Source organism: Meles meles, chromosome 1 (genome assembly GCF_922984935.1).
Source record: "Meles meles chromosome 1, mMelMel3.1 paternal haplotype, whole genome shotgun sequence".
Lineage (NCBI taxonomy): Eukaryota > Metazoa > Chordata > Mammalia > Carnivora > Mustelidae > Meles > Meles meles.
The window spans coordinates 33,732,850-33,749,114 of NC_060066.1; the positions used below are offsets into that span (position 1 = coordinate 33,732,850).

At 36.9% G+C, this 16,265-nt stretch overlaps 1 protein-coding gene across 2 annotated transcripts in view; it reads left to right on the plus strand.

Annotated features, from left to right (window-relative positions):
- Positions 1–16,265, plus strand: part of LRP12 (LDL receptor related protein 12) — a 79,517-nt gene that overhangs the window by 38,484 nt on the left and 24,768 nt on the right. The window contains exon 2 of one of the 2 annotated variants that reach the window (XM_046027613.1): positions 1,261–1,317. The exons of the other annotated variant lie outside the window; for it this stretch is intronic. Within the exon in view, the coding sequence (XP_045883569.1) occupies positions 1,261–1,317 (57 nt within the window). The remainder of the gene's footprint in view (positions 1–1,260; positions 1,318–16,265) is intronic. 2 annotated transcript variants of the gene reach the window in all.

Consider the following 16,265-nt stretch of genomic DNA (forward strand, 5'->3'; position numbering starts at 1 on the left):
ACTCTATCAATTGGCGCGATTTGACATCATCATGACCTCCCTCATTTATTCATTCATCAGCGCTTTGAGCACCTGCTCTGTTCTAGGAACTGGACGTGCACGGGTGAGCCAAATAAACACAGTCTGCCTTCCTAGGGCTTAGTGCATTTGGGGGGGGGGTGCTGTACAATAATCAAGCAGTCGTGGAAGTGTGATGGTTGTAAAAGACAAGTTGTTACCTGCTATGCTTGCTATTGTCTCTACTCTTTCAGCCATCAAAGAGAATCCTACCATAGCTTTCTAAGCTTCTCCCATCCAGCTTCCTCCCCTGCCCCACTGCAAGAATTCTTTCTCTGCCAGCTGGATTCCTGAGCTGTTGTAGTGCCAAACCTACCTAATAACTGGAGGGAGACTTTACAAGATGAAGGGACACCATTCACATTAATTGGAGTAAATATCCTCGGCAGGTTAAATGGGAGTTTGAGGTGACCTTTAGTAACTTATTTCAGTTATTTTCATGTTTCCAAGTGCCCAACATTGTAGGAAGAGATATAGGAAATTGGCAGATTTGAAAATAGAGTATAATTCTGTCCCCACTCTTAAGACTATTCAAGTTGTTGATGAGAAGAAGTTGAAAGATTTAGAAGACAGTGCAAGACTTTATTATTTGTTTTAAGTACCAACAGGTAGAATCCTTAAGCTGTAGCCACATTGGGGACTGATTGAACATGCTGTTAGTAGGACGCTGTTTTTAAGAAGTATGGGATTCTTGGGGCCCTGGGTAGCTCAGTTGGTTAAGCATCTGACTATTGATTTCAGCTCAGGGCATGATTTCAGGGTCGTGAGATCAAGCCCCACCTCAGGCCCTATTCTAAGCGAGGAGTCTGCTTGAGATTCCCACTCCCTCTCTCTCCACCCCACCCCCTTCTCACACACGCACTCCCTCCCTCTAAAAACAAAAAAATAGGAGATTCTCTCTTTTCTAATAGTAGTTCCGAGTTTTCTTCTGAAACAATTTTTTTTCTGATAGTAATTACATCTGTATATTTGATCTTCATATATATTACACTGCATGGTTGTGATTTCCAAAATGTTTTGTTATCCCTGAAACTACTGTAATTTGGGGCTTCATTGTATTGTTTTGAAGGTTATTGTAAGAGAATTTAGTTTTCGAGTATTACAACGCAGTTCTGTGTAGTTGTTTTTCTTTTAAAGGTAGAATCTGAAAAACTTTTATAAATTTTATCTTGGAAATTAGTTTATTATTATGTTTAATTTTAGGAAATGGTGCTCTTGCAGAACATTCTGAAAATGTGCATATTTCAGGAGTGTCAACTGGTAAGTCATTTTTTTGTAATGTTTAAATTTCATGCATGACTTATATGGTAAATATTGAAAGCCACCTGGTATCTTACAAAGTGATATTTGGCTATAAAAATTATTACTGCTTTTTGCAGCATGTAATAAGGAATGAAGTAACTGGAACATGGAGAAATTCTCATAAGATAAAATTGATACTTGCATGCCCGTGGGTTGATTATACTCTTCCAAACAGACGGCATAATTATTTTTTCATACAAACGTTGAACCAAAAAAAAAAAAATTAACTCAAGTTGAATTAGTATTTTCTTTCCTTACAAAGTTATATGAAATGAAATTTATGAAAATGTAATTTTGAATGCTGTTTCTAGTATTAGAGCCTTAGAAGTTAAACATTTTGCTTGATTTTTATATTTGAGTACTACTATATATATAATTGTTGTTCTGGAGTGTACAGTTTATATGTTATTTTAAAAAACAACCAAACAACATATTCATATCCATGAAATTCAGAAACTTGTTGAGGTAAATGCATTTTTCCACTCATCTAAACCTTTATAACTTAGTAATTATGTAAAAGCCTGTAACTATTACAATTTTCCTTCTTAACATGCCTTTCACAGCTTTGTTTCCATTTGTGCTCTATCAACCCTAATTACTTAAGGGAGCAAAATCTTTTATTTTTGCATATACTGAAATAGAGTTTCTTACCATTATGTTATTATTTCCCTTTAGTCTTGACAAGTTTTATGTAGGTAAAAAAAATTACACTTTGTGTATTTATCAAACTACTGATTGATTTTTTTCATGCCATCTTGTACTTTGGTTGTTTTTTCCTCACATGAAGAAAAACAGACTTTCCTCTTTTGTTTTATACCTGATTTTATATTCACAAAGTTAATAGACTTAGCAAAACTTCTAAGAGATAGTTTGCACAGCCAAACACATTGACAAGTGTGGTTTTCTGAAAATGGAAACAAGTGCCTTTGTAGCCCACCTTGACCCTTTCACAGTTTGTCTCTCTGTTCTCTTGTCTTCTAGTTGTGTGATTTTACACGCCAAGCAAAAATAAGCTTATTTGAAAGATAACCTTAATTTTCTCCCTTTTCTATTTTGAATAGCTAATGAAAATTAGGATTATCTTTCCAAGTTGTCACTATGAAATAAGAAGATTGTGTGCAAACATTTTAACTTATACAATAAAATGATGTTGTCTAATTCAGTGATTTTTAAAAACGTTGGTCTAAGGACCCCTTTTAAGCTTTTAAAATACTGAGGACCATGTTAATCTACTTGGGTTTCTATAACAAAATACCATAAGCTGAGTGGCATACATAACGGATATATTTATTTTCTCATAATTCAAGAGGCCAGAAGTTCAAGACCAAGGTGTTAACAGTGCTAGTTTCTGGTGAGATCTCTCTTCCTATGTTGCCAATGGGCACTGTCTTACTGTGTCCTTATGTGGCCTTCCATCTGTGTGCAGAGAGATTCCTGGTGTCTCTTGCTCCTATAAGGACCCTAAGTCCTATAGGATTCGATCTTACCCTTAGGACCTCATTGAACTTCATTTTCCTCCTTAAAGGCTCTATTTCCCAATACAATTACATTGGGCTTCAACAAATGAGTTTGAAAGAGGGCCCAATTCAGTCCATAACAAGGACTTCAAAGAATTTTTTTTTTCTAAATATTTTGTTTATTTGACAGAGAGAAATCACAACTAGGCAGAGAGGCAGGCAGAGAGAGAGGAGGAAGCAAGCTCCCTGCAGAGCAGAGAGCCCAGTGCGGGGCTCGATCCCAGGACCCTGGGATCATGACCCAAGCTGAAGGCAGAGGCTTTAACTCACTGAGCCACTCAGGCGCCCCTTCAAAGAATTTTTTTATGTAGGTTATAGCTACTGATATTTACTGTACTTGAAATTAAAACAGAAATTGTTTTAAAATGCGCTATTTGCAAATAACGGTAATGAATCTATTGCATGTTTACATCAATAAGATAATGTTATAAAAATGAATTTTCTAAAACAAAAACATCAATAAGAAGAATGGCATTGTTTTATAATTTTGCAGTCTCAATGAATGGCTTAAAAGAATATAGCTGGATTCTCAGATCTGTTTGTGCATTCAGTCTTTTATAATATGTTATTCTGTTTGACAGATATGAAAACAATTTAGTCTCACACTGATGTGTAATTGAAAAAAGGAGGAGTATTTTAATAGCCTTTGCAGATAATTGTGAGTGTTCTTCTTTGCTACCATACCAAAATTCAATAATTTGTACTTCAGAGTTAATTTTGAGTAGAATCTGAAACCATTTTAGTGAACTTCTTGTTCTCTGTTATATAAAATCCCAGTTGGCCTTTCTTGACCTTGGGATGAGTTTTTTTTTCTTACCATCCATCATTTTTTTTAATGCCTTAATAATTTACACAAAATAATGGTGTTCTGAGGTTTGCAGATTTATATGGAGCACGAGAGTTATGGCAATTTGGACAGATAACAGTATTCGGAATTTTGCTTCAACTCATCAAGATTAGATTCTACTTCTTAATTTTTATGTTTGCTTGAAATTAGACTAAAAACTACTAAGCTTTGATGTTTGTTGAATGTCAGAATTACCATTATATAGATTCCTATTTGAAAAAAATTCAGTTTAAAAATTTAGCACTTAGAATATGTAGAATGCGTTTTTCATATAGAAAATGTTTATTTTATTTTTTAAAAAAATTTTATTTATTTATTCATTCATTAATTTATCAGAGGGAGAGAGTGAGAGTGCACACAAGCAGGCAGAGTGGCAGGCAGAGGCAGAGAGAGAAGCAGGCTCCCCGCTGAGCAGGATCCTGGATCATGACCCGAGCTGAGGGCAGCGGCTTAACTGACTGAGCCACCCAGGTTTCCCTGCTTATTTTCTTCAATGTTGATTTTTCTACTTCTGCATTTCAGACATATATTTAGAAGTGTGCATTCATTTGATAGGGTTGCCATAAGAAAGCACCATAAACCAGGTTTGTTAATAAAGGTTTGTTTTCTCACAAGTCTGGAGGCTAAAATCTGAGATCTGTCTTTGGCTTGCAGGTGGCAGTCTTCTCCCTGTATATTCACAGGTCTTTGTTATGTGTCTCTGTGTGCTAATCTCTTCTTATAAGGACACCAGTCCTATTGGATCAGTCAGTATGGTCCACCCGGATGACCTCATTTTAATTTAATTACCTCTTTTATGACTCTGACCCCAAGTCCAGTCACATCCTGAGGTACAAAAGGTTAGGACTTTAACATAGTAGTTTTGGGAGTGAACAATTCAGCACATAACAAAATGTATATTTTAATTAAATGTTTATGCATTAATAAAATGCTTAATTTCAGAGGTCAGTGAAAACTTATTACGGCTTATTGTTTATCCTGAAAGTTATTCTTATAAAATTTTTCTTCTGTGGAGGAGAATAATATGAAATCCAATTATTATGGTTAATATGGAAGGGGAAGAATAATATGAAACCCATTAAAAAATAAGTTGATACAGTCTCAAAAGGTGCTTTCAGATATACAGACTCAGATATACAGTGCTTTCAGATATACAGTGGTTTTGCTGTCGTATGCAGCTGTAGAACATGTAATGCTTGGCACGGTCTAAGCCGTCTGATTTCTGTACATCCCCACGTGAAATGAGAGTGCCATGGGGGCTGGTCTAAATGAACTAGCCTTTGGAAGAATCTCTAAATGTAGGACTTGCTTTCTCTTGAGACCAGCAAGCAGCAGAAGTGGCTTCTACTCCTTACCTGTTCTCTTTACCTCTGCTACTCTCTCTGACGGTGCTCAGTGCTCTTGTCCCGTCATTCTGTGCATTTTGGAAATTGTACTGACAATTTTAGAAATAATTCTAACTTGTCTACAGTTAGTGTTTCCAAGGAGTTTATTGTCCAGATCAGGCCACTTTCAAAGTGAAAGGCTACACAACTTGTAATTATCCTGGCACTACAGACAGAACCAGGACTGTCCTGGACAGTGCAGGATATAGAGACAAACTGTCTGTAATGAATTAAATTCACTTAGCATGTGTTGAGCACCTGATGTGGACCTTATGCCAAGAAGGATGGGAGTGAGCAATGAGTAAAATATTCTTGTCTCAAGGAACTTATTTAATGGAGAAAATAGACATGTGCAAACTTTAATGTTGTCTTCAAGTGGTAAATCCTATGATGAATAAGCATATTAAGTAAGGTGATGAATTTATAAAAGGCCTATTTACAATATCTAAAAAGTAGTAAATGAGAGTATTCATTTTTCTTATTTTATCATGAATAACACCAAGTACTGAGTTTTATTTATTCATATGGATTTTGAGAATTCATGTGAACTATGAGAATTATTTCTGATTGATAATATATTTTTGGTTCTTAGGCTTGGGATAATTTATTTCTCTTTCTAATCTGTTCATTTTTGTCTTCCTCCTCCTCAAATCTCTACCGAGAGAGTTAAGTGTTAATCCTTTTGCTGGTTCTTACACCACAGAGTTTGGCGTAAGAAAACATAAAGTATCCAAGAGTATATATGGGATGATTTTAAATGGGGGAATTTATTGGATACAATTTTATTTCCTATATGTTTTTATTTAGAACTTCCCATTGTCCAGAATTTTATATATATGATATATGATAAAGGAGAAAAGACAAATGGTATTTTTGTAAATCTAATAGTATGTGAAAATTGTGAAATTACATCCTAGAAACTGCCAAGTAATTTAATTGTATATGTTGCAAAAGTAGGAGGGCAATTTTTTTTTTTTAAAGATTTTATTTATTTACTTGACAGATAGAGATCACAAGTAGGGAGAGAGGCAGGCAGAGAGAAAGAGAGAGGAGGAAGCAGGCTCCCCACCAAGCAGAGAGCCCAATGCGGGGCTCGATCCCAGGACCCTGGGATCATGACTTGAGCGAAAGGCAGAGGCTTTAACCCACTGAGCCACCCAGGCGCCCTCTAGGAAGGCAATTTTAACATTATTTTTTAGAAAATGTCTAGATCAAATGTCTCATGTTCTTTAAGTGTCTAAACTTTTCAAACACCTAAGTTACTGCTCATCTGCTGCATAGAATGAGACTTTTTTTAGGTTAGATTGATTTATAACAAGACCTTTGCATAAATTAAATCTATTTGACTTTTTAAATTTATCTACTTCAAGCTGAATTTTACTCTATCATCTGTGATATTTATTTAAATCAATAATTCTAGAAATAATTTGATTATGCCCTCCCTATTAATTAATTCCAAGTCAGGATTTTTATTCATTTCACAGATTTTATTTATTTATTATACAAGGTTCATTAAACATTTAGAAAATATGGAAAAAAAGCAAAAAAATTAAGAAAGTTACCCATTAGCCCTGCATTAGTATAATTCATAATATTTTAATTTGTCCTTTTTCTATGTATACCTTAAAAATAATTGCATATCCATTAAAATTATAACTAATTTTGTCTTCTACACTTTCTATTTAACATTTTATAGACTACATTTTTTTTCATAACCACTATTTTAATGCCTGTATAAAGTTTCCATTCAGTATCTATGTTGTAGTGTTCTTAAACATATCAATGGATTGTTCCCAATGGGTTTTCCCAGGTCTCAGTCATGTTACAAGGGACATATTAATTTATATCTTGTCTTTTATTTCTAAGACTTTTCTCACAAAGATTTCTAGAAGTGGAAATTACTCTATCAAAGATCATAAATAATTTAGAAACCTTTTCCTAGATAGCTTTGAAAAAGGATTGTGTCAGTTTACATAGCTATCTGTAATGAGTGAGAACACTTCCTTGGGTATGATCATGTTTTTCTATAATTTAACTTTTCTTTTACTATGTTTCTATTGAAGTGCCAACCTTTCATTTTCCTCAGACTGTTCAGAAATGTAATTGTTTACTTCTCTTTTTGATTCATGGCCTAGAGTTGTGACATTGCAAAGAATACGAGAATGAGATTGGCTTTCTTACATATACGTTAAGCAAAACTACCTTGAAATTTAAAGGTTTTTCTTGTTGCTAATAGGAACGGATGTTGGAGCTTGCTGCTTTCTCAAATAGAAAGCTTTTACATATGAGGATTAACATGTTATTCCCAATTCATCCGTGACACAGCTTCAGAATGTTCCTACCTTAAAACATCTGTACCGAGGTTAGCTTATCTTGAGACTACTTTATATTTAACATGGACTTCTTTGTCAGGCAAAGCCATATTTCTGGGAGCAGAGAAAGAGAATATCAAGTTAGGAAAGTTTCTTTCTTAATCCTTGTTTATATTAACTGAATTAGCAGAGTATATAAAATAGACTTCAAGTAGTTTTTAAGTATTGTTCGCCCTTTGTTTTGTCAGAATTTTTATTCTATGAAAGTCATCATCAGGGCAGTTGGGTGGCTCAGTCAGTTAAGATTCTGACTCTTGGTTTCAACTCAGGTTGTGATCTCAGGGTGATCTCATGGGTGCTGGGATTATGTCCCAGGTGGGACTCCTTGCTCAGCTGGGAGTCTGCTTGAGATGCTCACCCTATGCCCCTCACGCATGCAGTCACTCTGTCGCTCTCTAAAATAAATAATTAAAGAAAGTCATCAGAGCACCTGGATGGCTCAGTTAGTTAAGAATCTACCTTCAGGCGGTGCCTGGGTGGCTCAGTGGGTTAAAGCCTCTGCCTTCGACTCAGGTCACGATCTCAGGGTCCTGGGATCGAGCCCCGTATCGGGCTCTCTGCTCAGTGGGGAGTCTGCTTCCTCCTCTCTCTCTGCCTGCCTCTCTGACTACTTGTGATCTCTGTCTCTCTCTGTCAAATAAATAAAATATTAAAAAAAAAAATCTACCTTCAGCTCAGGCCATGATCCCAGGGTCTTGGGATCGAGCCCTACATCAGACTCCCTGCTCAGTGGAGAGCCTGCTTTTCCTCCCCCTCTCCTGCTCCCCCTGGTTGTGTGCTCGCTCTCTCTCTGTCAAATAAATAAATAAATCTTTTTTGAAAAGTCGTCATCTTTGTGTTTGTGTGTTTGCATTTTACAGTTTGTATTTTAGTACTCAGAGACCTAGCACACTGCTGATCCTATAAGCCTTTAAAATAAATAATTATTAGTTGTGGCCTTTTTAATTAGGATATATTATTTTCTAAATCGCAATTATTTTGCTTACAAATTAATTAGTAATATTTTGCATTAGTGTGGAGCACTATAGTAAAGTGGCTTTTGTTTTTAGCCACTATTTTAGGCTTAAATACTATAATGTGGTATTTTGAAGTATCCCTGGAAGATCATCCAGTTGATAACACTTTTATTATCCTAGAGTTTTCAGATCTTCTGAAAAGAAATAAAGCCTAAACTATAATTATTTGATAGCAGTTTACAATTATTTTTTAAATATAGAGAAGTTGCATGAATAAAACAGCAGGTATAAGTGGTCCTTTGTAACTTTCCTATGTGATTTTAATATTATTTTCAATTACTCAGTTAAATACTGGACCTCCTACTAACTAAAAAGAATTTCACCAGTTCTTTTGACCAGTATTATGTGGTGTGTCTTTTGCCCGTGTTTTAAATGAAGAAAGGGTAGAAAGTTTATTATATTTTAGGTGATACTGAACCCATTAGGGTGTTTAGGATTTCAGAATATGAAAAAATAGAACATAATGTGAAGCCAAGAAACTGTCCTTCAAATGAATAAAGTGAGTAGAGAATACAAGATGAAGTACATTTTTAAAAAAAAAATACACATAGCTTAGGACACTATTAATTTTTAAAGGCATTGCCTGTATTGAGAGTTTATTTATGAGACGTTTAAGCTTCTGGAGTAGAGCACTTCCTGAAACTTTTAGAAAAGAAAGTAATGCTAGCGTCATAATTTAATGTATTGTACTTTTATAAATAACATTACATAGGATATAATTAAGTATTACTTTCAGTGTTTTATTATACAATAATATATTTTATATGAAGCATAGTTCTATGTTATATAATCATAGTATTTCATGTATTATCAAGTCTGTTGAACAACTGCATATTTATAGCAAGATTATTATATGGTATAATTTTATATTATTATAAGAAGCAGTAAATGAATTCAGTGTCAGAACGGTAAGTATGAGCACCCAGACCATGGGCAGAACAGGTGGTAACGTGACAGCCCGCGTGTGAGGCGTAGATGGTGGAGGTGAAGCTCACCCACTCAAGTGCGTAGGCCGGATCCAATGAAGGTATAACACGTTGCATTCAAACATTTGACATTTTCTTTTCTACTCTGTAACTCTGAGGATAATTCTTTCTACTTTGAGAATAATTCTTCCAAGTATGGTAGCATGTTAATTATTTGTGATTTTGCTAAGGCCTGACTTTGGATTGGATGTACTACGCAGCTTTTGTGCAAAAGCCAGTCACTTGGCGGAGGAGCAGAGTGGCCTTTGGATTTCAGTGGACTAATAGCTCCGTGTCAGTTAGAGCTGATTTGTCTTAAACTTCAGTACTGGAAATACAGTATCCAGAACAAAGTAGATGGGAGATGTTGTTGTTGTTCTTCTTAAGATTTTACTTATGTGAGAAAGAGCACAAGTGGAGGGAGGTGCAAAGGGAGAGGGAGAAACAGGGAACCTAGTAGGGGGCTTGATCCAGACCCCAGGATCATGACCTGAGCTGGAAGCAGATGCGTAACTGACTGAGCCACCAGGCACCCTTGGAGTTCTTCTTTACTCCTCTTTTAAACACACTCTGGACAGTATGTTTATTTCTGGGTATCACTCTTGACAAGACACTAAGACTAGAATACTCCTGGAAAAAGATGCAACGTATACTAAAAGAACTATGTCAAAGGTGATAAAAATGGCTTAGAAAATCATGAGCATCAAGACGAATTTATGTTTGCTCAGGTGCTGATTTTTGCTTTGCCTCTTCTATTTTTCCACAAGAATCACAGTAAACTTCAAAATTAACATTTTTTCCCATTCAGGAAATAGAAGTAGTAGCTTGCTTAGCATTTTAGTCTTCTATAGTACTTGAAATTGGGAAATAGAGGTACCATTATCAATAGTTTCTATGCCCTTACAGGAAAATAATTGCCATTTCAGGCCCTTTGGAAAAAGTATAAAAGGTTGAATCTTCCACCATTTATCTTATGCTTTGCTGGCAAAATTCAGAATTACTCTTACTACTTAGAAATTTTAGGATAAAGCTGTTTGGATAGTTCTATTAAGGGTACTCTCCTTATCTTAGTCATATTGTGCTATGACCTTTTTGGAACTGGAAAAACTGTGGGTTTTTCTTTTTTTCTGTTTTTCCTTCTTTTTCTATATTTTGTTCCTCTTTTAACTTTTAAAAAAAATATATTCTGTTTTACTGCCATGTAACCCTTGATCACTGTTTGGTCTGAACCTTAGTGGCCCTCAAGAAATTAAAGGGTTACCTGCCTTGATTAGAGTCAAAGACCACATGAAATATTTTGGTCCTCGAAAAACATTATTTAAAATAATAGGAATAAATATATTGCTGCATTCATTCTTAAGTATCTGTGCTAATGCAAAGGAATGCTCATTTAATTGTAAGCAGCTAGATGTAGGATTTCCTGCTTAAAGTAGAAATGTGTGACTTCTAGGAACAGGTTTGAAAATACTGAGAGTCCTGAGTGTGAGTGATAGATCTAATATAAATTTTCCTGCTTGTACTGATCTTACCTTTGAAAAAAAAAAAAAGATTTTATTTATTTGTTTATTTGAGAGAGAGAGTGATGGGAAAGAGAGAGCATGAGAGGGAAGAAGTCAGAGGGAGAAGCAGGCTCCTTGCCGATCAGGGTGCCCTACGTGGGACTCGATCCCGGGAGTCTGGGATCATGACCTCAGCCAAAGGCAGTTGCTTAACCAACTGAGCCACCGAGGCGTTCCTGATCTTACCTTTTAAATAACAATTAAAAACCTTCCTATCTTAGACTAGCAAATATTGCTATTAGAGTGTCAGTAATTGTTTCCATAAAAGGGGAAGTTCAGTTTTCAGACTTTCTGAAAATCTTGGAATGAAATGTGGAGTAAATCTAGGGGACCACCACCCATGTCCAGCCTCCGTCTCCTTCCAGTGCTGTCCAGCCTCAGTGTGCTGGCGGTTCTGGCATTTACACTGTGTGAGAGCTCAGCTCGGATACCAGGTGTTTAAGGAGTCTGGGCAACAAAAGGTCAAAGAAATCAGGACACTGGGACGGGCACAAACCCAGTCAATTTGCAAGAAGAGAACTTTCAAACTGAAGTTGTTTCTTCCTAATGGTGGACTTCTTGTTTCCTGTGGAAGTTGCTGGGGCTTGGCTGTGCCGTAGAGGACAGCCTGACAGAGGACCAGTCTTGCTCTTCATTCACCTTTGGATTCTGATGCTCTGTTCAGACTTGCCCAGTGTTCTCAGTGGCCCATAGATTCATACTCCACACGCTTGCTTTCTAGACTGTGTCTTAACATTAAGAATACCCCCATCTAGGGGCGCCTGGGTGGCTCAGTGGGTTAAGCCTCTGCCTTCGGCTCAGGTCATGATCCCAGGGTCCTGGGATCGAGTCCCGCATCGGGCTCTCTGCTCCGCGGGGAGCCTGCTTCCTCCTCTCTCTGCCTGCCTCTCTGCCTAGCTGTGATTTCTCTCTGTCAAATAAATAAAATATTAAAAAAAAAAAACCTTAAAAAAAAAAAAGAATACCGCCATCTTCTGGGCACCTGGGTGACTCAGTGGATTAAATCCTCTGCCCTCTGCTCAAGTCATGATCCCAGAGTCCTGGGATGGAGCCCCACATGGGGCTCTCTGCTCCACGGGGAGCTTGCTTCCCCCTCACTCTCTGCCTCTCTGCCTACTTGTGATCTCTGTCAAATAAATAAAATCTAAAAAAAAAAAAAAATACTACCATCTTCTGTTAGTCCTCCAGCCTTCCCTGCTTTTCCCGTTCTCTGTTCCTCTTTCTTTTGAAATACCTCCTTCAACCTTCACTGCCTCCCCTTATTGCTGCTGTTCTACCCCGTGCCCCAGATATCTTGCCTATAATTAACTCCTGTCTGTACATTTTCTTAATAAAGGTGGGTCCTGAAATACTCTTCCAAAGAAACCAAGAAGCAGATTAGTCCTGCCTTCGTCACTACATAGATTTGTAGTAAATAGGAATCAGTCTTGACAAGTTTTAAAATCTTTTCTCTTTGTGTTAATACAGGACCAAGAGAACATTTTTACAAAATAAACTACTTTTATCGTCACTGAAATTCTGTTGAGGCAGCTCCCACTATCTTCCTAATAATTATTCCAAGTGCCGTAGGGAATTTGCTATGGCAGTAGTGTGTCTTAGTGGCTAGGACTGCAGCCTCTGAAGCCTGTTGCCTGGGTTCAAATCCCAGTTGTGATACTTCACTAGCTTTTTTGTGATCTTAGGAAAATTGATTTGTCTATGCCTCCATTTTTTTTTCTTGTCTGTTAAATAGGAATAAGAAGAGAATTAAATAGTACTAAGAATTAAATAATACTAAGAATTAAAAGGAAGAACCTGAGAGGTGCCAGGGTGGCTCAGTCAGGTAAGCATCCGACTCTTGAGTTCAGCTGAGATCATGACCTCAGGGTCATGAAGTTGAGCCCACATTGGGCTCTGTGCTCAACAAGGAGTATGCTTGAGGTTCTCTCTCTCCCTCTGCCCCTCTCCCCTACCCCTCTAAATAAGTAAACCTTTAAAAAATAAAAAAAATTAAAAAAGTAAGTCCCGGACACAACAGCATTATCATTAGTAATGAGATCCACAAGCCTGACCACACACACCTCCCTTTGATTGTGTGCATAGCCCTTCAGCTCATGAACCGTAAACCTCTGACTTGCATCAAGAATCTCATCTTCAGGCTTGTGCACCATACTTAACCTTTAAGTTTCAAAGTGCTACCCTTCTACACCAACTGGACCAGTGGGTGTCTGGTTTTCATGCTAATCATCTGTCTGCATATCCTAATTTTCCATGTCTTGGTGCCTGACATTTCTCGTTCAGGCACAGTCTTTTCCATATATCATGTGATTTCCTCGTCAGCCTTCAGAATCTTCCTTCTCGAATCCTAAGTCCCATTCGGTAGTCACCCTTTGCTGCTTCTTTATCTAAGAGATGGCACTTTTTTTAAGTACCTCTATTTCCATTGGAATTAATTTCTTCTTGCTAGTGTTTTCAACATTTGGAATTGCTTTTGTATTATCAGCTGTAATGGAGTTAATATTTATAAAACATCATACTCTGAAAAACGAGACAGTCAAATGATGGTGACCACCACTGACTATAAAGCTGTCCTTTGCTTGTAAACAGACGGAGCATGCTCTTGCTCTTGTTAGTTAGTGGAACTTCTGTGAAGGAAAAGTTTTTTTTTTTTTTTTTTTTTTTTTTAATTTTTTTTAAGGATTTTATTTATTTACTTGACAGAGAGAAATTACAAGTAGGCAGAGAGGCAGGCAGAGAGAGAGGAGGAAGCAGGCTCCCCGCCGAGCAGAGAGCCCGATGCGGGACTCGATCCCAGGACCCTGAGATCATGACCTGAGCCGAAGGCAGAGGCTTAACCCACTGAGCCACCCAGGCGCCCCTGTGAAGGAAAAGTTTTATAGGTTAGAGGAGCTTCTTAGCTGAACTCTGTGCCTCACCAGTTTCTTTCTTTGCATCACATCACTTCTTTTCATAATAGCCTACATTGGCTTGACTGGTGTCTACAGAATTGGGTCATTAAATTTTTCTGATTTGGAATGTGCTCTTTCTTTACTCTGGCTCTGCCTACTTCCGTTTTGTGAAAAAATGCTGTGTTAATAGTCAAAGTAAGCCCTCCCTGTTCTATACTTACATAATGCAGGTTTTTTGTATGTGTGGCTCTTTGTGTCTAATAATACCATATGCCCATATGATGCATTGTTTATAATGACTTTAAAGTATACTGTATCATTCAGGACCATATTGTTTTGTATGTTCTCGTAACTATTTATAAGTTCCTTGGATTAAATGAATAAGCATATCTCATTCCAAAACTGCAATTTCCATGAGAGCATGAATTCCCTACATGCTCTTTTCATGTGTCTTTCATATGTATTTTATGTACTTCAGTGATCAGTAAAGCATAGTTGATTTTTCTTTGCATTTCAGTTTTGTGGCTTATTAAAACCAAAGGCAAAAGTTTCCATGTCACTTTCAGTCTGCACTACTCATAGTCATAAAGTGTCAACTCTTGTCAGTTTTGAAAAGAAACCCAGTTCTTCATCTGTAGAACAGGAAATTGTCATTTTGTTTCCTTTTACAGGTAGTTCAGTTCTAATCGTAAATTTCCTTGCCTGACTCTTTTTTTCCCTCCGGCTTTAAAACCATGAAATCTCAAATTGAAGGGCAATTTCTTTTACATTATTTTGAAGTCATTCTCTCCTCTCCTCTGCCATGTGTGTCCTGTGAAATAGCAGTTGTTTGAACACTTTCTATTTTTTAAATGATTTCTTTAAATTTGATAGTTATAGTCATTAATCTAGCTTAAAACCATAGCTCTTTGCTTTTCTTTGAGATTAAGAAATAGTATCAGGTTAAACCTGAAGAAGTCTTGAGTATTTCTCAGTTTTGCCATTTTCTGAACTATGCAGTGAGATCTTTGTATTCTGAACCTGAAAACTAATATCAAAATCTTACTGAGAACACCATCAGAGAATCTCTACCTATTCATTCCTCAGTTAATTCTCCCTTTCTTAATTGATAACAAACAGGCTAAGCTAAAAGCTGTATATATTTAGTTTAGCTTTTGAGTATAGCTTAACCACTAGCATTATAATAATTTTAATTTTTCATTCCAGTTGTCCTCTTAGAACCACTATGAATTAAATAGGCTTTTTAGAGCTAATCAAATAACCTAATCACTACATAATTTTATGGAGAAGATGCTGTCCAAGTGGCAAGTTGCTGTCTTTTAAATTGGAACCTCCTTAACTTGGGAGTTTCTGTTTCTAGAGTTATGAGAAATTTATCAAAGGTAGATATAATGGATTATCATCCTCCAAAATACTTGAATGCTTGTTTATATCTAAAGAGTAAATTAGGTAGATATGTTTTTTGTAGATATTTCTATTCCAGGAACCAAAAGTTGATACTGGTTGTTAAGAGGTCTATTAAGGAAGCAAAATGAACAAAGACTAAAATATAATCATTTCTGGAAAATCTGACAATCTACAAAATTAAACACTAAACTAACAGGGCTTATGAGAAAAGTAATGTTGGTATACATCACTTAAAACTCTGTAGCTTTGTAAGGATAGCCCTGACAAAATAGCAATCAAAATGCTAACAACAGTCAATTATCCCTGACACTTATACCTAGAATCAGTCCAGACTTTGCATCCATATCCTCTGGGCTTCACACTTACTCCTTGAAGACATTTGCTTCTAATGGGGAACAATTTAATAAAAAATAAAAATATAATTCAGGACACCTGACTGACCCAGTTGGTAGAGCATGCCACTCTCGATCTCAGGATTGTAAATTCAAGTCCCACATTGGGTGTAGAGATTACTTAAAAAGGAAAAAAAATTAATATTTTATTTTTTAAGACTTATTTATGTATTTTAGAGAGTTTGTGTTTTGGTGAGCTGGGGTGGGTTGTGGGGAGATAAAGGGAGAGAATCTTAAACGAACTCCCCGCTGAGCATGGAGCCCAGTGTGTGGGCTCACAACCCTGAGATCGTGACCCAAGCTGATACCAAGAGTCAGACACTTAGCCAAATGAGCCACCCAGGCACCCCTAAAAAGAAAATCTTTAACAAAAAAAAATATGTAGGGCATCTGGGTGGCTCAGTGGGTTAAGCCTCTGCCTTCGGCTCAGGTCGTGATCTCAGGGTCCTGGGATCAAGCCCCGCATCAGGCTCTCTGCTCAGTGGAGGGCCTGCTTCCCCCTCTCTCTCTGCCTGCCTCTCTGCCTACTTGTGATCTCTCCCTCTCTCCATCAAATAA